This window comes from Lontra canadensis, unplaced genomic scaffold (genome assembly GCF_010015895.1).
Source record: "Lontra canadensis isolate GAN:19392208 unplaced genomic scaffold, GSC_riverotter_1.0 scaffold3, whole genome shotgun sequence".
NCBI classification, from domain to species: Eukaryota; Metazoa; Chordata; class Mammalia; order Carnivora; family Mustelidae; genus Lontra; species Lontra canadensis.
The window spans coordinates 46,871,451-46,894,899 of NW_022630997.1; the positions used below are offsets into that span (position 1 = coordinate 46,871,451).

The 23,449-nt window shown below is 39.2% G+C and overlaps 1 protein-coding gene across 2 annotated transcripts in view; it reads right to left on the minus strand.

The window, feature by feature from the left end:
• Nucleotides 1–23,449, minus strand: part of MYPN (myopalladin) — a 101,383-nt gene that overhangs the window by 55,428 nt on the left and 22,506 nt on the right. For both annotated transcript variants that reach the window (XM_032841909.1, XM_032841917.1), the window contains 4 exons: nucleotides 8,251–8,426; nucleotides 5,592–5,643; nucleotides 1,688–1,802; nucleotides 526–597 (listed from right to left, as the gene is read on the minus strand). In XM_032841909.1, coding sequence (XP_032697800.1) covers nucleotides 526–597; nucleotides 1,688–1,802; nucleotides 5,592–5,643; nucleotides 8,251–8,426 — 415 coding nt within the window. The remainder of the gene's footprint in view (nucleotides 1–525; nucleotides 598–1,687; nucleotides 1,803–5,591; nucleotides 5,644–8,250; nucleotides 8,427–23,449) is intronic.

Here is a 23,449-nt window from a genome sequence, read left to right on the forward strand (position 1 = left end):
GCTTGAGTAAATTTTCCAGTTCTGAATACAAAGATTGTGAGACTCAAAATTTGATGCCACCACAATAGTTGATACGGTGGACTAGAAGAAGAAAGTTCTTTGTCCTAGAGTGTTCCTTTATGTTAAGCCTCCTAAGATTATTTAACTCCATCGCCTTAAACACTAGAGACATGTGCCTGCAACCTGATTCTTCTGAAAGTTCAGAGAAACATTTGGAGTACGGAGTGGCTAGAAACTTATCACCTGACCCTTAGGTGTGGCTACTTCATTTAACAGCAATAAGTTGGCCATATAGAGATCAATGTGGTGAGTGGTGGAAGACATTCCTCTCATTATGCAAACCAGTATTAAAAATCTGGGACTTGAAATGACCTGGTAACAACTACCAAAACCCCCCAAACCCTACATAGTACTTATTAAAGACCAAAATCCTGAGCTAAGTCAGTAAATCTTGGATCCTACAATTTTGTGTGGGTACTGTGCTTTGTTTAAAGCCATGACAGAAAGAAGGAATATTTTGATTACCTTTGTAAACACAGGAGCTGCAATGATAGGTTTTCCATCCAATCCTTGCAGATAGTTGGTAGGGCTCTGACACTATTAGAAGGGAACCAACAATAGATTCATTGTCACCATGATTACTACCTAGATGATAGATAAAACAAGACTATAGCATTTTGTATATGCAATTATTCTAAAACCAAAAGACTGACCTTTCTAAGTCTGTGAACCACAGACTTCAAATTTGATACTGAATTGATGGTATTTCTTTCTAGGTCATGGTGGTTATAAATAAGTGCTGTCTATCCCCACAGCCTCAACATACAGAGAGAGCTCTACTGGTTATAATAAACCCTAAACCCCTGAGGAAGTTCCATAAAATCTGTCTCCACATACCACAGCTTGAAAACTAATGGGTTAGAACTAAAATGTGACCCCTCTACATTATTAAATGGATTAAATAAGAAACTGCGTTTGAACTTTTTTAAAGTTGCAGATTAATATGTTTACTCATACATAAATAAATATATCAATAACATATTACAAATAGATTAGTATGACTTCATATTTTAAAAATATTATATATATTCATATACATGCACAGAAAATGCCTAGAACTATCTGCTAGCAACTATTAACAAAAGGTACCTCTGAGGAGTTGGGGCATGAGAGTAATATCTTGACCAAGGTTTTTATTGAATATACTTCATATCTTTTGAATGTTTTTACAATATGCATGCATTATAATCATCATCATTATCATAATCATCATCATTAACTTGAAGGATGAGAGCATTAAATGCTTTCTAAAAAAATCATTTCCTGGTTTTTGTATCTTAGAAAGTAGAATTATTTGCAGCTCCATGAAACTGAGTTTCATGAGATAGTATCCTGCCTGGGCCAGTGTGAGAGCTGGCAGCTCTTTGTATACCTAACCAATGCCCTTCATTAAACTGGAATATCAAGACTACTTAGTAAAGAGTTTCTTTTCCCGTGAAATCTGCCTATGAAGCTAGAGAATATGTTCTCACAACAATAAGAAACGCCGTTATCATGATCGTGGAAGTGTGTTGTCCAAAGTCATGAAGTTGCCACAGAGAATACAATCATGCCGTACAAGATGGCCATGGTCACAGTGCCTGCTCATCACAGTCCATGGCACCTGTGTTTCACTTAGACTCTATACCTGTTGGATGGCTGACACCCTGGGCTGGGCCACCACATGCTGGGCTTGGGGTGCTGCTGAAGGAATGGCTGCAGAAGTAGTGGGAGTAGATGATACCTCTTTTGGCTTCTGGATTCTGAGAAATGATTAAAATATAGATTTTAAAACAGACCTGTCATTGTTTTTGAAAATTCTTTCAGAAAAGTTAGTAATGTCATAACTTCTTACAAGTTAGATGTACTAAAAATTTTTGTTCAACAATATTCAACAAATGCTTACACTTTTTTAATATACACTTTTAAAAAAGATTTTTATTTATTTATCTGAAAAAGAAGGAGAGAAAGTGCACAGGGAGGGTAAGAGAGAGAGTGAGAGGGAGAGGGAGAAGCAGACTTCCTGCTGAGCAGAGAGCTGGATGCAAGACTCCATCCTAGGAGCCCAAGATCATGACCTGAGCCAAAGGCAGAAGCTTAACCAACTGAGCCACCCAGGTGCCCCTTTTTACCATACATGTTGATAGGCAATGTCAACAGGAAGATGATAAGATGCCACTACTGTCCTTGAGTTAATTGCCCTCAGCTGGGGACTTAAGAATATTCATAACTAACGGAGATTCAAGCAAGACAATTGCAGAAGATAATTACTTGAGATTTTTGTTGTCGTTCTATTTTCCTCTGTATTTTCCCTCCCCCTTCCATTCCGAGTAAAAGTCCAGGTTTCATAAACATTTGCTTCTGGCATTTTGGCGTGGCATAAAGCAGAAATAGCCTGAGTCAACAAGCTCAAGTTTACATGAATTAAATTAAAAAGATTATTTGAAGGGCAAGAGACCCAGGAAGTAGTCACAAGAAGACTGTGGAAGGGAGATTATTTTAGTTTTGCTGTGAAGAAGAGAGAGGTCTGAGGATCTTGTCAGAGAGCCTGACAAGAGGGAGAACCAGAGTTCAGAGGGGATGGCAACCCCTCTAATTAAAAGGCTCCCAGTCTTACTAAAGATACCAGTCCCCCAGCATGTCAGGAGGCAACAAAGCGCTGGACTTGAAGGGACCTTGAGGTCTGGGAGATAAGACTCCCTCCCATATCCCATAGGGATAGATGACTGATGACAGGATGGGCTTCCCTTTTGTCCAGTTGTTACCACCCTCTTCCTCAGCTCCTTTATCTCTAAAATGTGGAAATAATAATTTTTACTTCAGAGGATTTTTGTGAAGGTTAAAAAAGGTAATTCATGTAAGATGATTAGAGCAGTGTTTAATATCAAACACAATGTCTATGTCTATATATATATCTATCGTCTTTGTATAGCTGTGGAGGAGGAAAGGGATGGCCAATAATGAGTGATCGAATTTTTTTTCCAGCCCAGAAGGGTGGGGTCTCAGAAACAGAATTATGTAGTGATGCAGAGGCTATCTGTGCCCCCAAAGCATCCATCTTCTTCTTTGCTGATAATAGAATTCCTGATTTCTTTATATGGCTATTCTAAATAAAGACTGCATTTCTTGACCTTCATTAATCTAGGTATGGCCACATGACTACTCTGTAGTCATGGGATATGAAGGATAGTGATGTATGTTGATCTAAGGGAAATGACCTTAAGAAGGGGGTGGGGAATGCCCTTTATTACTTGCAATCTAAGACTAAGATGGGGCTATCCCTTAGAATGAAATGAAGCTGGAAGCCACTGGAACCCAGTGAAATGTAGAGCCATTCTACCAGCCAAATCCATATGTTTATGTGAATGAGAAATAAATATCTCTCTTATTTACATTACTGTCATTTGGGCTATGTATTACACAGAACTGAAGCTAAATCCTAACTACCAAAAGTAGATTTAAAGAAAATAATCAACCAAGATATTTCTTACTTATTCAAGTTTGTATATCAAAATTCCTACCCATGAGGCTTGTAAACCATGTTATGAGAGACTTGAGGAAGAAGTTAGGAATGTGCGGTGGAGGAAGAGTTTATTAGAGAAATTGACTGTGTCTTGAAGGATACATAGTTTTCCAGGCAGAGGGGATAGGGCATTCCTAGCAAAGTGAACCACTTGAACAAAGGGATGAACTTAAACTATACATTGTTTGAATGAGACAGGAGCAGTGTAGGGAACCTGAGGTGGCAGAAAGGAGGAGGAAGCAGGAAAGCCTGGTTGATACTCTACTCAGTCAGGCTTTGTATGTCATGTTAACTTTTTTTAATGTTGTTCATGTTGTGTTTGTTTGTTTGAGATTTTATTTACTTATTTGACAGAGAGAGAGGGAATACAAGCAGGGGGAGCAGCAGGCAAAGGGAGAAGGAGAAGCAGGCTCCCTGCTGAACAAGGACCCCAGTGCAATATGGGTTCATCCGAGGACCCTGGGACCATGGTCTGAGCTGAAGGCAGACATTTAATTGACTGAGCCATCCAGGCACCCCTTGTGCTTGGTTTTTATTTTCCCATTGATAATACATTTTTTTTTAAAGTTAGGGAAATGAGAGGATCAGAATTATCTTTTAGAAAATGTCTGGTTGTATTTTGGAGGCCATGAGAGGGAGAAAAGGGCTGGAGCAACCAAAAGGAGGTGGCTGGCATAAAGAGGCAGGAAAGAAGTAGGAATTGACCAAAAGCCACGAGAACAATAAGGAAGAGTTAAAAAGGAGAAGTCATTTACTCTGGTTATGAACTTTCATATCTGTGAAAAAACTAAAAGCAAATTATTATTCCTATTCCAAGGCAAGCATACACAAAGGTATTTTAAAGACTAAGACGTGGGGCACCTGGGTGGCTCAGTGGGTTAAAGCCTCTGCCTTCAGCTCAGGTCATGATCCCAGGGTCCTGGGATTGAGCCCCACATCGGGCTCTTTGCTTGGCTGGGAGCCTGCTTTGCTTCCCTTCCTCTCTCTCTGCCTGCCTCTCTGCCTACTTGTGATCTCTGTCTGTCAAATAAATAAATAAATAAAATCTTAAAAACAAAACAAAACAAAACTAAGACATGATCTCTGCCCTGAAGGAGCTTCCCCTCTGTAGGGGAGGACAGAATTTGCAAACACAAGTCAACAACTCTAACCAGTCTTCCAAATGTTGTTTGTTTCAGGTAATCTCAGAGAATGAAATTTGCATCCGTTTCAGGTCCCATGCCTTCTGTCCACAGTTTCCTCTGCCTGAAAATGCTATTTCCTTCCTTGTTTGGGGGTGTCCACCTACTGCTCTTTTAAGACTCAGCTCAAGGTCACCAACTCTGTGAAGCCTTTCCGGACCCTTACCAACCAATAAAGAGACCTTTGTGCCAAGTCCAGTACACCCTGCCCATGGTTATATCATTACACGTTATTACTCTTGCTTTCTATATGCTTGGTATACATCTCTTGCTATATTTGCTATGTATTTCCCTCTAGTAGACTGTGAACCTCTCAAAAGTAAGAAGCATCTGATTTTTCTTATTACACATTGTGTCTAATGAAGTGCCTGGTGTAGAGTAGGTGCTTAACTGATGGTTGGGAAAGTAAAGAATGGATAGATATAACTTTGTTCAGTACTAAGTATAATTGTTTAACAAAAAGGTTATGACTTACTTACATCACTCACATATATAATTTAAGGTAACCAGGTTTTGTGTCTTTATGAATGCTAATATCTAGTCACAAAACGTGAATTTTTTTTGAAGCACTGGACTATTTGCTTTTTACTCTGTAGATATAAGTATGATATAGCATGATGATATAAGTATGATGACAGGTGATGCCTCATTTTTAAAATATTGGCAATATTAAAATTCTTCTTCTAGGAAAGACTTAAAGCAAAAGAAGTAGAGTTCTCTAAATCCACTCAATATTTACTTTTTGAGGCCAGACCCTGGAGCCACCCTTTTCAAGTTCTACTAAACCAAATAGCAATTTTCTTAGGATCTAAGGATGCTAAAGCCATAAGATAGAAAATTAGAATTACCGATTCATCTCTTCCTTGTTAGGGTCCCCTTCTGAGTCAGAAGAAGAAACCCCTGGAAAAGTAAAAACAAGACATGAAATGTTAAAGACGATAATTTCTTAAACCAGTTCCTAGGCATTTCAGACCTAGATATGAACTCAGTGATTTCCTACACTAACACCCAATTTGACAGATGAAATACAGATCCTATGTAGTTGAAGGACTTGTTCAAGGTCACATGGTCAGTTAGTGACAGAGTTCAAATTAACCGGCCTAAATGTCAAATGTACTTATATATAAAACACCTGCTTATGCCTCTAACAGCCATTTTTGCAGACCTTTTATGCTATCCATAAATCCTCTTGCTTTTAGCCTACACAGACTAAATAAAAGGAGGGATTACATTGGATTCTGAATATTGTAGGTGTAGGTGGATGCTCTTCCGCCCAACCCTAATATTAACAAGTCATACTTCATCTTGGGAGTGGGGGTATTTGAAGCCCTGTTGCCACAAATTTAAAAAATCAGCAATCCAATCTCAGCACGGCTAGCAAAGCTTTGTTCTCGGATTTAGTGAATTCCAGGAAGATATAACTAAATCTGGAGGTATTTATTACACTTAAAAAAATTTGCAGATAAAAACATACAACACATATCTATCATGCATTACTCATTATTATCATTATTCATGCATCTATTCAATAAATGTTTTTCAAATATTACTATATATTTGGTATTACATAAGGTATTAAAGATATAAAAAGGAATGAGACAGTTCCAGCTTTATAATCTAGTTGGTGAATGAGCATTTATACCAAAATAATACAATATTTAAGTGCTAAAACCAAGGCATACATAAGGTATTATAGATGATAAAAGTGCTAAAGAATAGTTCTTTATTCTTTTCTATTGTCTATTCTCTGGAAAAACTCAGAACTGAGATAAAATGGAAAAAAAATTAGGTAAATATATAAGGAACATGAAATGATTTCTTCCCTAAAGTTAGTCATATAAGTTTGGTGCTGATGTAAATGCCTGTCCAATGCTCCCAAATGGTCTCCCTGCTTCTACCCTCGACTCCCTGAGGTATATTCTCAATCAGGAGCCAGGGCGACCTCATTAAAAGCTGTCAGATTATGTCACATTTCTGCTCAGAATCCTCTACAGCTTCCCATCTCCCTTAGAGTAAAAGCCAGAGTCCTTACAATGACCTACAAAGACCAGCATGATCTGTTTACCTGCCTCTTCCCCCCTCTACCCCATCTTGAACTTCTGACTTCATCTGTTACTTTTTTCCTTGTTTCCTCCATCCAGGCCACATTGGTTCATCTTTATACCTAAACACAGGGTCACTCCCACCTCAGGGTCAGTGTACTACTGATTTCTCCATTTAGAGTAGTTTTCCCTTGAATATCATGGAAATTGGCTCAGGAGGGAGTGGCTCACTCCCTCCCTTCCTCCAGGTCTTCACTCATGTCACCTGGATAGTGAGGTCCTCCCTGACTACACTATCTGTAGAATGACAGTCCCCATTCCCCCACCCACACACTCATGCACGTGCACACTCAAGCAAATATGCACACATATGTGTATTTCCTATCCCTTTTTATTGCTTTCTATTTCTTCTGTAGTGTTACATATACTGTGAGATACAGAAAATATATCTATTGGTCTCTGCCCCCAGTTCCCAGCACAGAGCTGCTAAAACTCTTATAATTTCCTAAGTCATGAGCAAATCTTGTTCTAACATTTGTCTTTGAACCCCACAGAACTAAAACTCTTACACATTTCTAAGTGATAAGAGCACAGGAGCATCTTTTGTTCTAATGAAGTGACTCTGCTTGGCTCTTAAATGGGGTCTGGTCACCAGAAAGACCGAGCCATGATTAGAAGCTTGGAATTTTCAGCGCCCCCCCACCACCAGCCTCCTAAGAGGGGAGAAGGGCAGGAAATGGAGACAATAATTGATCATGCCTACACAAGGAAGCCTCCATAAAATCCCAATAGCCTGGAAAGCTTCCAGGTTGGCAAATGCACCACTGCATTCACATTGGGAGAGTGACACAACCCAACTCTACAGGTACAGAAAGAAGCTCGTGTACCCCAGACCACCTAAGACCTCACTCTATGTATCTCTTCATTTGGCTGTTCATCTATATTCTTTATCATATCATTTTCCCTGAGTTCTGTGAGCCACTCTAGCAAATTAATTGAACCCAAGGATGGGGTTGTGGAAACCTCCAATTTGTAACAAGTGAGACAGAAGTTGTGGGTTATCTGGGGGCCTAATACTTGTGATTGGCATCTGAAGTGAGGTAGGAGCCATCTTGTAGAACTAAGCCTTTAGCCTGTTGGATCTAACACTATATCCAGGTAAGTGATGTTAGAACTGAGTTAAATTGTAGGACACCCAACCTCACATACCACACACAGGATTTAATTGGTGATCAGAACCATTTCGTATACCTATCATATTATCTATTTAATTTATTTATTTCATTTATTTTTTTCTCTCTCATTACAGTGCAAATTCCATCTGTCCATGATCTTTTCTCTGTTTGGCTCACTGCTATTGTCCCCACTGTCTAGAAGAATGCGTGGTATAGTAGTCCTTTGATAAATATTTATTATAAATATGTCTTACCAATAAGGGCCATGATGTAAGAGTATTTTGTTTTACCTTCTATATAAATCTCAGCAGAGGTTGAATCTGTCCCATAGATGTTAGAAGCAAAGCAGGAATAGCGTCCTGTGTCTTCTTCAAAGGCTTCAGCAATGGTCAATGAGTGCAGATTTCCTGCCTGGACAATATGAATGTCTGGGGAATTTTCAAGCTCCTTTCCTTCACAGTACCACCTGCAAAGAAGGGAATATTGCACATGACCAAAGTGTGAAAATTAATAACGTAAATGTTCCAGATGTTCCCTAAGAGGAAAACTGTGACAACTTAGAATCAGAACATTAAATGGTATAATTTGATTGTAACAATAAGAAGAGTTGGCAGTATTCAAACTACATTGACACTTTATTCAAGAAATTTGAGAAATGGCTCCTATCAAGAATGATACAACTGAGTGGGGTGCCTGGGAGGCTCAGTTTGTTAAGTGCCTGACTCTTGGTTTGGCTCAGGTCATGACCTCAAGTTCAGGAGATCAAGCCCTGAGTCAGGTTTCATGCTCAACAAGAAGTCTGTTTGTCCCTCTTACTCTGTTCCTCCCCCTCCTCTTGTACTCTCCTTCTCTAAAATAAATAAATAAATAAAATCTTAAAAAAAAAAAAAAAGAATGATACAACTAAAAGCATATGGGTGAGAAAGTAAATCCAGACAACCACAAGGAACTAGATCTTTGCAGTGGAACTTGGCTTCTCCTAAAAAGATGTACAGCTTTCCATCTTATGCATTAAGTAAGTGCTCCTTTGGTTATCTGGAGACAATCTAAGGGATATTAAAAGTTCATGAGGTTGAGTGCAATCATTCCCTACTATGAAATTGCAGACCTACTAAATGAAAATTATTTTGTTGGATTACTTGAGTCGTCAGAGTAAGGGAGATGGGTCATATTCTTCAGTAGTGGCCCAACTTTGGCAAATAACCTAAGTATGTTTCCATAGGTTATGGTATTTTATTTTGATTCCACACACTTGAAGTTAGAAATTTTTATTATAGTTTTTTGGCCAAAAATTTACATAAAATAATACATATAATAATGTTTAGGGGTGCCTGGGTGGCTCAGCCAGTCAAGCATCCACCTCTTTATTTCAGCTTAGGTCGTGATCTCAGGGTTGTGAGATAGAACCTTGCAATGGGCTCCGTGATCAGCCAGGAGCCTGCTGGAGATTCTCTCCCCTTCCATCTCCTTCTGCACCTCCCTGTTGCTCATGCACATGTGTTGTCTCTCTCTATCTCTCTCTAATAAACAAATAAATATTTTAAAAAATAATGTTTAGGTTGATGGGGGGAGGGGGGTTGGGAGAGGGGGGTGGGGTTATGGACATTGGGGAGGGTATGTGCTATGGTGAGTGCTGTGAAATGTGTAAACCTGGCGATTCACAGACCTGTACCCCTGGGGATAAAAATATATTATATGTTTAAAAATAAATAAATAAAATTAAAAAAAATGTTTAAAATGTGGAGGTGCATAATAAGAGAAAAAGACATCAAAACTGCACAAAAATGCAATTTCTCATGTTACATGCTAACAAAACTCTAAAAGTTTGATGAGTGTCATCTACAGTTAGTAGGAATGCAAAATGGTGCAACCCCTATGAAAGGAATATGACAATATCTGCTGAAATTACAGGCAAGTTTATCTTTGGACCCAACAATCCCACTTGCGGGAATCTCTCACACAGATCCACTTGCATGCATACAAAATGACAAATGTACATGCTACTCATTTAAATAGTGAAATATTAGAAAGCACTTGAATGTCCAACACCAGGGGTCCTATGAAATAAACTATGGTACAGCCACATAGTGGAACACTTTGCAACTGTGGAAAGAGATTGAGAAAGATCACTATGCATCAATATGGAAAGAACCCCAAGATATATAGTTAAAATTTTAAGAGAAAGGTACAGGATAGTGAACTTGGAGTGTTTTTCTAAAATATGTGGGTTGTTAGGGATTGAATTTTCTTTCCCCAAAGGATATGTTGAAGTCCTAAATGCAAGTACTTGGGAGTATGACCTTACTTGGAAGAAGGGTCTTAGCAGACACAATCAAGTTACAGTGAAATTACTAGGATGGGTCCTAATCCAGTATAAGTGGGGTTCTTTAAGAAGAGGAAAACCCTATGTGAAGACAGAGACACACAGAGGGAATGGCATGTGTTGGCAGAGGCAGGGATCTTCACAGAACCTGTTATCTGAAATCAGTTCACTTTGCTCTTATGAGGGTCCCCACCACTGAATTGTAAAGTGTCCATGACAGGACATTATTAGTTTTTTTTATCAGTGTAATCCCAACAACTACCACAGTGCCCTGACACATACTGAGTAGATACACATTCCTGAGTAGATACTCAGGAAATATGTGTTGCATGTGTTGAAAGACCAAATGATAGAAAGAATTGATAGTTAATATTTTGTAAGAATTTTGGTATTAAATTCACCATATTCTATGCCAGTTTTTGATCTGTTGTGACAGTGCTATATGTACCTACTGAACTGGGTTTATAAATCTCCAAGGCATAAATCTCAATAAGACCCCAAGGAGTTTACAGGGCACCTGGGTGGCTCAGTTGGCTAAGTGTCTGCCTTCAGCTCAGGCTATGATCTCAAGGACTTGGGATCAAGCCGTGCATTGGGCTCCCCGCTCAGTGGGACATCTGCTTGTCTCTCTCCCTTTGCCCCTCCCCTGCTCACGCTCTCTCTCCCTCTCTCAGATAAATAAATAAAACATTAAAAAGAAAAAGTCCCTGAGGAGCTTATATGAACAAACCCTCAGAGCATATGTGGTTCTAAATACAGTGAACATCCAGTCAAACATGATGTATTAAGCACATATGTTTACCTTTACTCCCCTCCTGAAATGCCCCTAAAATGAGAATAAAGATATTTTTATTTTTATTTATTTTTTATTTTTTTAGATTTTTTAAATTTATTTATTTGACAGAGAGAGAGAGAGAGAGCACAAGTAGACAGAGAGGCAGGCAGAGAGAGGGGGAAGCGGGCTCACTGCCGAGCAGAGAACCCAATGTGGGGCTCGATCCCAGGACCCTGAGATCATGACCTGAGCCGAAGGCAGAGGCTTAACCCACTGAGCCACCCAGGTGCCCCCAAGAATAAAGATATTTTTAAAAGGTATAAAAGTACAAGAACCAAAAGATTGAGAAGGGAGATGAGAGCAGCACTGAGATCTTGAAAACTTTTACAAGGTGGAAAGTAGATTGAGGAGCCAGGAGAGTCAAGAAATCTGAAAATATAGTGTCTGTTTGTGGATGTCAGTGAAAGAAGCCAATTTGTGCTGTACAACCCTATAAGTTTCAAAATTTGGAGACACAAGTTTGGGTGTAGAAACACGCTAATAACAGGGAAGAGAACTTAAAATAGGGTACCTGGCTTCAAGTTTGGGAAATGCACATAGAGATCCCCACAGTGGGGGCATCCTCTCTTCTGAAAGTTAGGGGATGCCCTGGGATGAAGACTGAGTTGCTGGCTGTACAAGCAGCTGCTCCATATTAGAACAAGAGGAAGAGTGTTCTGGAGAGATTCTCTAGAGAGAAACAAATGGGCCTGATGGCTCACCTGCATGAAACCGAATATTTAGGAAACACTTTACAAATGTATTGGAGAATTGAGACAAATTTATGATAGGACCACAGAACTAAGCACATAAAGAGAGAGAGAGAGGGAGAGAGAGAGAGAGAGAGAGAGAGCACGCGCACGTGCGCAAGATGGTGGAGGAATAGGAGACCTAAATATCATCAGGTCCCAGGAGTTCAGCTAGATAGTTATCAAACCATTCTGAACACCTACAAACTCAACAGGAGATCGAAGAGAAGAAGAGCAGCAATTCTTGGAACAGAAAATCGACCACTTTCTGGAAGGTAGGATATGTGGAGAAGTGAATCTGAGGCGATACATGGGAAGAAAGACTGTGGGGGGAAGGGCCGGCTCCCAGAAAGCAGTAGGGCAGTGGAGCACAAAATCAGAACTTTTAGAAGTCTGCTCCACTGAGGGACGTCACCCCAGAGGCTAAGTGGGAGGTGGGGGTGTGGAGGGGTGGAGATGGTGGAGCCCTTGTGGTGTGGTCTCAGGACCCACGAGGTTACAAAAAGTCCAGGGGTGTCTGAGGATAGTAGAGCTGCCAGGTGTCAGAGAGGGGAAGCTGGCCTCAGAGATGAAGCTGAGAAATGGGCTCTCAGCTCGCGCTTACCTTAAACCATGATCCAAGACACAGTCGGACCCCTGCTCTTTGCAAGGACCCCACAAGTGGCAGATCCAGGGAGATCCTCTCCTTCTTCCTCTGGGAAGACTGGTGCGGAACTGCACTGCAGGAATCTCTTGGGTTTGGGGACTCCAAAAGGGGCTGTGCACCGGAGATAGAAATGCTCAGTCACAGGCCTGGTGAGCACAGAGCACAGCTGGAGACAAGGGAGACAGGAATGATTGACGGCTTTTCCCTGAGGGCACACTGAGGAGTGGGGCCCTGAGCTGTTGGCTCCTACAGGGCTGGAGATTAAGAGGCCGCCATTTTCATTCCCATTCTCCAAAGCTGTATGGAAAGCATTCAGGGAACAAAAGCTATCAAGAGCAAAACTGAGCAGATTACTTAGCCTGGCCCCCAGCAAGGGCAGTGCAAATCCTCCTCGGGCAAAGACATTTGAGAATCATAGCAACATGCCCATTCCCCAGAAGATTAGCAAGAACATCCAGCCAATATCAAGTTCACTGATCAATGAAAACTGCAAAACTCCAGAGCTGAGGGAAAGCAACGCATAGAATTAATGGCTTCCCCCTCCATGATTCTTTAGTCTTTCAAAGTTAAGTTTTTTAAATTTTATTTTTTCTTATTCTATTTAAAAAAATTTTTCCACTTTCTTACCTTAATGTTTTTTAACTATTTTATTTTATCAATATCTTTTTAAACATCTTTTTAAATTTTCATTGTTATAGTCATATTCTATTCCTTATTTAACCTTATTTTTTGTATACATAAAGGTTTTTCTCTCTTTAAAATTTTGGGATACAGTTTCTTCTGATAGATCAAAATATACCCTAAATCTAGTGCAGGGCTTTGTTCTAGTCTCCAGCCTGATCACATTCTTTCCTCTTTTTTTTTTTTTTCTTTCTTCAACCAACTTCCTATCTTATCAATTCCTTTTTTAGAATATTTTAAAATTTTCATCTTTACAGTCATATTCCATTCCTTCATCATATTTATCTTTATTTCTATATCTATATCTATATCTATATTTCTTTTTTTAAAATTTTGGGAGGTAGTTTCTTCTAACAGACCAAAATACATCCAAAATCAAGTGCGTGGCTCTGTTCTATTCACCAGATATCTATATCTATACATTTTTTTTTTCTTTTTTTCCTCCTTTCTTCTGCCCTGGTTTCAGGTCTCTTCCGATTTGGTTAGTGTATATTTTTCTTGGGTTGTTGCTACCCTTTTAGTATTTTGTTCTCTCATTCATCTATTCTTATCTGGATAAAATTACAAGGTGGAAAAACTCACCACAAAAAAAAAAAGAGCAAGAGGCAGTACTGATGCCTAGGGACCTAATCAATACAGACATTAGTAAGATGTCAGAACTAGAGTTCAGAATGACAATTATCCAGGTGCTAGCTGGGCTTGAAAAAAGCATGGAAGATACTAGAGAATCCTTTATGGAGTAATAAAACAACCAAAATCTAACCAAGTTGAAATTTAAAAATCTATTAATGAGATCCTATAAAAAGTGGAAGCTCTAACTGCCAGGATAAATGAGGAAGAAGAGAGAATTTGTGATATAGAAGACCAAATGATGGAGAATAAAGAAGCTGAGAAAAAGAAAGATAAACAACTACTGGACCATGAGGGGAGAATTTGAGAGATAAGTGATACCATAAGATGAAAAAATATTAGAATAATTGGGATCCCAGAAGAAAAAGAAAGAGAGAGAGGGACAGAAGGTGCACTGGAATGAATTATAGCAGAGAATTTCCCTAATTTGGTAAAGGGAATAAGCATCAAAATCCAGGAGACACAGAGAGTCCCCCTCAAAACCAATAAAAATAGGTCCATACCCTTTCCTCTAATAATAAAACAGACAAGTCTTAGTGACAAAGAGAAAATCCTGAAAGCAGCTTGGGACAAGAGGTCTGTAACATAAAACGGTAGAAATATTAGATTGGCAGCAGACTTATCCACAGAGACCTGGCAGGCCAGAAAGGACTGACATGATATATTCAGAGACTAAACGAGGAAAATGCAGCCTAGAATACTATATCCAGCTGTCAGTGAAAATAGAAGGGGAGATAAAAAGTTTCAGGACAAACAAAATTAAAAGAATTTGCAAACACCAAACGAGCCCTACGGGAAATATTGAAAGGGGTCCTCTAAGCAAAGAAAGAGCCTAAAAGTAACAGACCAGAAAGGAACAGAGACAGTATACAGTGACAACCACCTTACAGACAATACAATGGCACTAAATTCCTGTCTTTCAGTAGTTACCCTGAATGTAAATGGGCTAAATGCCCCAATCAAAAGACACAGTGTATCAGAATGGTTAAAAATCAAGAACCATTGACATGCTGTCTGCAAGAAACTAATTTTAGACCCAAAGACACCTCCGGGGCACCTGGGTGGCTCGGTGGGTTAAAGCCTCTGTCTTCGGCTCAGGTCGCGGTCTCAGGGTCCTGGGATTGAGTCCCACATCAGGCTCTCTGCTCAGCAGGGAGTCTGCTTCCCCCTCTCTCTCTGACTGCCTCTCTGCCAGCTTGTGATCTCTCTCTCTGTCAAATAAATAAATAAAATCTTAAAAAAAAATAGACCCAAAGACACCTCCAGATTTAAAGTCAGGGGGTGGAAAACCATTTACCATGCTAATGGACATCAAAAGAAAGCTGGGGTGGCAATCCTTATACCAGACAAATTAGATTTTAAGCCAAAGACTATAATAAGAAATGAGGAAGGACACTATATCATACTTAAAGGGTCAGTTCAACAAGAAGATCTAAGAATTTTAAATATCTATGCCCCTAACATGGGAGCAGCCAATTATAGAAACCAATTAATAACAAAATCAAAGAAACATGAGAACAATAATGCAATAATAGTAGGGGACTTTAACACCCCCCCTCACTGAAATGGACAAATCATCTAAACAAAAGATCAGTAAGGAAACAAAGGCTTTAAATGACACACTGGACCAGATGGACATCACCGATATATTTAGAACATTCCATCCCACAGCAACAGAATACACATTCTTCTCTAGTGCACATGGAACATTCTCCAGAATAGATCACATCCTGGGTCACAGATCAGGTTTCAACTAGAACCAAAAGATTGGGATCATTCCCTGCATATTTTCAGACCACAATGCTTTGAAACTAGAACTCAACCACAAGAGAAAAGTTGGAAAGAACTGAAATACCTGGAGGCTAAAGAGCATCTTACTAAAGAATGAATGGGTCAACCAGGAAATTAAAGAAGAATTGAAAAAAATTCATGGAAACAAATGAAAGTGAAAACACAACTGTTCAAAATCTTTGGGACACAACAAAGGTGATTCTGAGAGGAAAGTATATAGCAATACAAGACTTTCTCAAGAAACAAGAAAGGTCTCAAACACAACCTAACCCTACACCTAAAGGAGCTGGAGAAAGAAGAGCAAAGAAAGCCTAAACCCAGCAGGAGAAGAGAAATAATAAAGATCAGAGCAGAAATCAATGAAATAGAAACCAAAAGAACAGTAGAATAGATCAGCAAAACTAGGAGCTGGTTCTTTGAAAAATTAATAAGATTGATAAAGCCCTGGCCAGACTTATCAAAAGAGACAGAGAGAGAGAGAGAAAGGACCCAAATAAATAAAATCATGAATGAAAGAGGAGAGATCACAATCAATACCAAAGAAATACAAACAATTATAAGAATGTAAGAGAAACTACCCACAAGCAAATTTGACAATCTAGAAGAAATGGATGCATTCTTGGGGACTTATAAACTACCAAAACTGAACCAGGAAGAAATAGGGAACCTAAAGAGACCCATAACCAGTAAGGAGATTGAAGTAGTCATCAAAAATCTCCCAACAAACAAGAGACCAGGGCCAGACAGCTTCCCAAGGTAATTCTACCAAACATTTAAAGAAGAATTAATACCTATTCTCCTGAAACTGTTTCAAAAAATAGAAATGGAAGGAAAACTTCCAAACACATTTTATGAGGCCAGCATTACCTTGATCCCAAAACCAGAGAAAGACATCAAAAAGGAGAATTATAGACAAATATCCTTGATGAACATGGATGCAAAAATTCTCATCAAAATGCTAGCCAATAGGATCCAACAGTACATTAAAAGGATTATTACCACAACCAAATGGGATTTATTCCTGGGTTGCAAGGTTGGTTCAACATCTGCAAATCAATCAATGTGATACAATACATTAATAAATGAAAGAACAGGGGCGCCTGGGTGGCTCAGTGGGTTAAAGCCTCTGCTTTCGGCTCAGGTCGCGATCCTAGGGTCCTGGGATCGAGCCCCGCATTGGGCTCTCTGCTCGGCAGGGAGCCTCCTTCCTCCTTTCTCTCTCTCTCTGCCTGCCTCTCTGACTACTTGTGATCTCTGTCTGTCAAATAAATAAATAAAATATTAAAAAAAAATAAATGAAAGAACAAGAACCATATGATACTCTCAATAGATGCTGAAAAAGCTTTTGACAGAGTACAGCATCCTTTCTTTCTTTCTTTCTTTCTTTTTTTTTTTTAAAGATTTTTCTTTATTTATTTGACAGAGATCACAGGTAGGCAGAGAGGCAGTCAAAGGGTGCGGGGGGCAGTGGGGGGGAAGCAGACTCCCCGCTGTGCAGAGAGCCCGATGCGGGCCTTGATCCCAGGACACTGAGATCATGATCTGAGCCGAAGGCAGAGGCTTATCCTACTGAACCATCCAGGTGCCCCCCCAGCATCCTTTCTTGATCAAAACTCTTCACAGTGTAGGAATGGAGGGTACATACCTCAATATCATCAAATCATCTATGAAAAACCCATGCAAATATCATTCTCAATAGGGAAAAACTGAGATCTTTTCCCCTAAGGTCAGAAACACAGCAGGGCTGTCCACTATCACCACTGCCATTCCACATAGTAGTAGATGTCCTAGCCTCAGCAATCAGACAACAAAAGGAAATAAAAGGCATCTGACTCAGCAAAGAGGAAGTCAAACTCTCACTCTTTGCAGATGATATGATAATTTATGTGGAAAACCCAAAAGACTCCATTCCAAAACTGCTAGAACTCATACCAGAATTCAGTAAAGTGTCAGGACATAAAATCAATGCACAGGAATCAGTTGCATTTCTATACACCAACAGCAGGACAAAAGAAAGAGAAATTAAGGAGTTTATCCCATTTACAATTGCACCCAAAACTATAAGATACCTAGGAATAAACCTAATCAAGAGGCAAAGAATCTGTACTCAGAAAACTGTAAAGTCCTCATGGAATAAATTGAGGAAGACACCAAGAAACCATGGAACAAGCAAGACGTTCCATGCTCATGGATTAGAGGAACAAATATTGTGAAAATTTCTATGCTACCTAAAACAATCTACACATTTAATGCAATCCCTATAAAAAACCATCAATTTTTTCCAAAGAAATGGAACAAACAATCTTAAAATTTATATGGGACCAGAAAAGACCCTGAATAGACAGAGGAATGTTGAAAAAGAAAACCAAAGCTGGCGACATCACAATTTCAGACTTCAAGCTCTATTACAAAGCTGTAATCATCAAGACAGTATGCTTCTGGCACAAAAACAGATACATAGATCCATGGAACAGAATAGAGAGTCCAGAAATGGACCCTCAACTCTATGGTCAACTAATCTTTGACAAAGCAGGAAAGACTGTCCAATGGAAAAAAAGAATCTCTTCAACAAATGGTCTTGGGAAAATCGGACAGTCACATGTATAAACTGGACCATTTCCTTACACCACACACAAAAATAGACTCAAAATGGATGAAGGACCTCAATGTGAGACAGGAATCCATCAAAATCCTTGAGGAGAACACAGGCAGCAAACTCTTCGACCTCAGATGCAGCAACTTCTTCCTAGACACATCGCCAAAGGCAAGGGAAGCAAGGGCAAAAATGAACTACTGGGACTTCATCAAGATCGAAAGCTTTTGCACAGCAAAGGAAACAGTCAACAAAACCAAAAGACAACTGACAGAATGGGAGAAGATATTTGCAAAGACATATCAGATAAAGGGCTAGCATCCAAAATCTATAAAGAACTTATCAAACTCAATACCCAAAGAACAAAGAATCCAATCAAGAAATGGGCAGAAGACATGAACAGACATTTCTGCAGAGAAGACATCTAAACGGCCAACAGACACATGAAAAAGTGCTCACCATCACTGGGCATCAGAGAATACACATAAAAACCACAGAGAGACCTAACACCAGTCAGAATGGTTAAAAATAACAAGTCAGGAAAGGACAGATGTTAGTGTGGATGGGGAGAAAGGGGAACTCTCCTACCCTGTTGGTGGGAATGCAAGCTGGTGCAGCCACTCTGGAAAATGGTACAGAGGTTCCTCAAAAAGTTTAAAATAAAACTACCCTAAGACCCAGCAATTGCACTACTGAGTATCTGCCCTAAAGATACAAATACAGTGATCCGAAGAGGCACGTGTACCCCAATGTTTATAGCAGCAATGCACACAATAGTCAAACCATGTAAAGAACCTAGATGTCCATCAACAGATGAATGGATAAAGAAGAGGTGGTATATGCATACAATGGAATACTATGCAGCCATCAAGAAATGAAATCTTGCCATTTGTAATGGCGTGGATGGAACTAGAGGGTATTATGCTGAGTGAAATAAGTCAGAGAAAGACAATTATCATTATAAACAATTATCAGACTATTATCAGACAATCATCGCTCTGATTATGAGGAATTTGAGAGGCAGGGCAGGGGTTTGTAAGGGATAGGGAGGGAAAAAATGAAACAAGATGGGATCGGGAAGGAGACAAACCATAAGAGACTCTTAATCTCACAAAACAAACTGAGGGTTGCTGGATGGTAGGAGGGGAGGGATAGGTTGGCTGGGTTATGGACTTTGGGGAAGCTATGTGCTATGGTTAGTGCTGTGAATTGTGTAAGACTGGTGATTCACAGACTTGTACCCCTGAAACAAATAATACATTATATGATAATAAAAAAAAAGTTTAAAAAAAAAGATAATAATCAACTCCAGGTCAAAACAAACAATCAAATAGTTGTACACGCAAGGAAACATTCATTTTACCCTACCTGGATTGTCAGTGAATAATACATACATACTAAGAAGAAAGTAAACATTAATATTTTTTTTTTTGATAGAGAGATAGAGAGAGCGAGAACGTGAGTGGGCCTGATGAGATCATGACCTGACCTCAAGAGTCAGTCACTTAACCAACTGAGCCTCCGAGATGCCCCACATAGAATATTCTTTAAACAACTTCGTGATATTATTATAGTGAGGCAGTGAAGGAACAGAAGTGCTGGTTTATTAAAGAGGTGCTGAACACCCATCTTCTGGAACAGAAAGTCAATAGAAAAGAGTTAATACAGGGGCGCCTGGGTGGCTCAGTCATTGGGTGTCTGCCTTCAGCTCAGGTCATGATTCCAGGTTCCTGGGATCAAGCCCCATATTGGGCTCCCTGCTCAGCAGGAAGCCTGCTTCTCCCTCTCCCACTCCCCCTGCTTCTGTTCCCTCTCTCGCTGTGTCTCTCTCTGTCAAAAAAATAAATAAAATATTAAAAAAAAAGAAAATAATTAACATCAATATGCCAAGCAATAGTGGTACAAGTATATTACAGTAGTTCTCAAAGTATAGTTCACTTTCTGTGAAGGCAAAGCTATTTTTATATAATATTAAAATATTTGCCTTTTCACCATGTTGACATTCACCCTGCTGGTGCAAAAGCCACAGGAGGTAAAACTGTTACAGCTGCTTTAGCCCGGACAAATTAAGGCATTGTCAAAAATTGGCTTGTGGTCGTTGTGGTCCTCACCTCCACGCTCACAGTTAAAAAAATTTTCAGTTTCATTTAAAAATGTCCTCAGTGAAGCAGTACAAATCATTACTTTTATTAAACCTCAACCTTGAGCCTATATCTTTTTCATATTCTGGGTGGTCAAATGGGAAGTAGCACAAAGCATTTCTATAGGATATGAAAGAGCATTTGTGTTTTTTGTTTTTTTTTTTTTTTTGAGTTGAACTAAGCATTATATGCATAGAACAATATTTGAACTTGAAAGAACTGACAAATTATGGTTATTCAGACTTGGGAGTCTGGAAGATGTTTTTTTACAAATGAAAGAAATAAGCCTTTTGTTTCAAGTAAAAATAGCTGATACCTTTGTTGTCAATAAAAAATTGGAGCTTTCAAGGAAAAGTTAAAATTTTGGAGAATTTGTATCCCCCACTGTGAATTTAGGGCTTTCAATACTTAAAAGATTTTTTGATTAAAATCAAATGATGATATTAACACGTGTTCTTTTTACTATTAAGTAATAAAATATGTTAACTTTCGGAAAATCCATATTACTCATTTTTCAAATTACCAATGCATGATAACATCCACTTAAAGTCCAAGACAGGGGCACCTGGGTGGCTCAGAGGGTTAAGCCTCTGCCTCTGGCTCAGGTCATGATCTCAGGGTCCTGGGATTGAACCTCACGTGGGGCTCTCTGCTCAGCGGGGAGCCTGCTCCCTGCCCTCTCTCTTCCTGCCTCTCTGCCTACTTGTGATCTCTCTCTCTCTCTGTCAAATTAATAAATAAAATCTTAAAAAAATAAATAAATAAAAAATAAAGTCCAAGATGGAAGGTCCTTGGTCTCATAAAGTCCAAGACGGACAAAGGGTTTTAGTATAGCAGAGTATGGAAATTTATTGATAGGGTTTCAGATTTCACATTGCAACTAACATTTAAGAAAGCACTGCTAGCTGAATTTTGATGTAGTACCAAACAGGAATAGCCATATTACCTGAAAAGGCTACTGAAATATTCCTCTTTCCAACTACATATCTATAAGGCCAGAATTTTAAAATTTGCTTCAACACAAACAACATATTACAATAAACTGAATGCAGAGACATGAGAATCTAGCAGTCTTCTATTTAGCCAGACATTAAAGAGATTTATAAGAAATGTAAAAGAGGGGGCACCTGGGTGGCTCAGTGGGTAAAACCTCTGCCTTCAGCTCAGGCCATGATCTCAGGGTCCTGTGATCAAGCCCCACATCTGGCTCTCTGCTCAGCAGGGAGCCTGCTTCCCCCTCTCTCTGCCTGCCTCTCTGCCTACTTGTGATCTCTCTGTCTCTGTCTCTCTCTCTGTTAAATAAATAAATAAAATATTTAAAAAAAAAGAAATGTAAAGGAGTACTACTCTTCTCACTAAATTTTTTTGAAAATATAATTATTTTTCATGAAATTATTTATATTAGCATGTTCATTATTGTTATTTAAAAATGAATAAGAAATGCCTATTTAAAACATTTCTCAGTTTTCATCTCTAATATGATAATTACAGATGTAATTCACATAGACAAGACCTCTTTTGGGCCTCAATAACTTTTAAAACTGTAAAAGTGTCCTGAGAACAAAAATTATGAGAACTGCTAGAGTATGATTTGGAAATACAGAGGTAAATAGATAGGAAACTGCAAAAAAGAGTTGAAATTGGTCTGTTCTTTAACGTTACTTGACTTTTTAAGCCCTGTACCTGTATTAATTTAATAAAGCAAATAGAAATAACTATTTCAAGACAAACAAGTACGTTCCCTTACATAAACATTATGAGGTTACCTCATTTCTTTAATGTTTTTCTTCCTTACCAAAATGGGAGTGGAAACATCTAGAGCAATTGGACAGCCAGAAGGTGATAAGTGAAATGATTCAAATGCCCAAACTCTCTGTCAGAAGCATTTTTGTGCTGCTACTCAGATGGCAAGGATAGCTTCAGCCAGTCCCAAAGAAAAAATCAGCAACCGTCACTCTGACTTTTAACACTGTGACCCACTCAGAAATAACACACCGGTCAGGCTGCCTTCTCAAAACGTATTAAACTTTATCCAGCTTCCCTGAAGACTTTTGAAGATAAGGAGGAAAACACACTCTCTTCAAACATTATCCATGTTAGGGAATGCTTTCACAGAAACGCCCTGCCCAAGGTGTGTGTTTTAGGACGCCAAAGCCTCATGACACAGAATGACAGTGGTGCCAGACATGATTCATGGCTCAGCAGAAATGAGTCAGTGATCTGGGAAAATAAGGCAGGTCCAAATGAAAAAGAAGGAGCCGGCTTTTGTGCACTCAGGACAGCTTGCCAGATCTGCTTATTTGGCTGGCTACCAAGCCTGGGAATGAAGACACTTGAAGAGACACATTTTTCAGATTTAACTGGATTTTTGGTTACTGCTGTTAGGTTACTATTTTATCAAAACTATGCCTCGGATAAATGTTATGACTCATTGCTTTAGCACATTAACGACTTCTAAATGTAATTTGAATGTGTTATTCTGACTCACCAGCAATAATGCTCATTAAAAGAATGATTACTCAGAGCGTTTCTTTAGCCCTGTCCCAGCCCTTCCAATGTCCCTATTCTACCTCCTATTATTGCCACTCCATGTTTGTTTCCTTTACTAACCTATCTGTCACTTATAATTATACAGTGGTTTGGAAGTTTATTTGTTTAGTATTTCTCTCTCTGACAGAACAGCAAACACTACTGGCTGGAGATAATCATGTTTGTTTTGTTTATCACCTGTTTATCTGGTTCCTGGCACAGTATATGGCACATCAGAACTGCTCCAAAAAAATGTTTGCTGTATGGATGGTAAATGAATGAATTCATATTAGGATTATTAGCGCCTCAAGCCTGTTTTGTTTTCATTCTTCAAGAAGGTTTGGTGGCTAAAAAAGAACTTTCCTTGAATTGCCTTTAACCAGCTTTGTCTAACAATGCCTGATCTCTTATGTGGAGGGTGGAGGGCCTAAAATAGATGAACATAGTTTACTTCGTGAGTCCTCAGCTCTCTCTCTTCCGCAGAGGGACTCTTCCCTAGGCAGAGTGCACTGGACTCTGGACTCTATGGGACAATAAGATAATAGTAGACATTTTCTAACAAAACTCAAAGTTATGTTGGATTTTCACAACA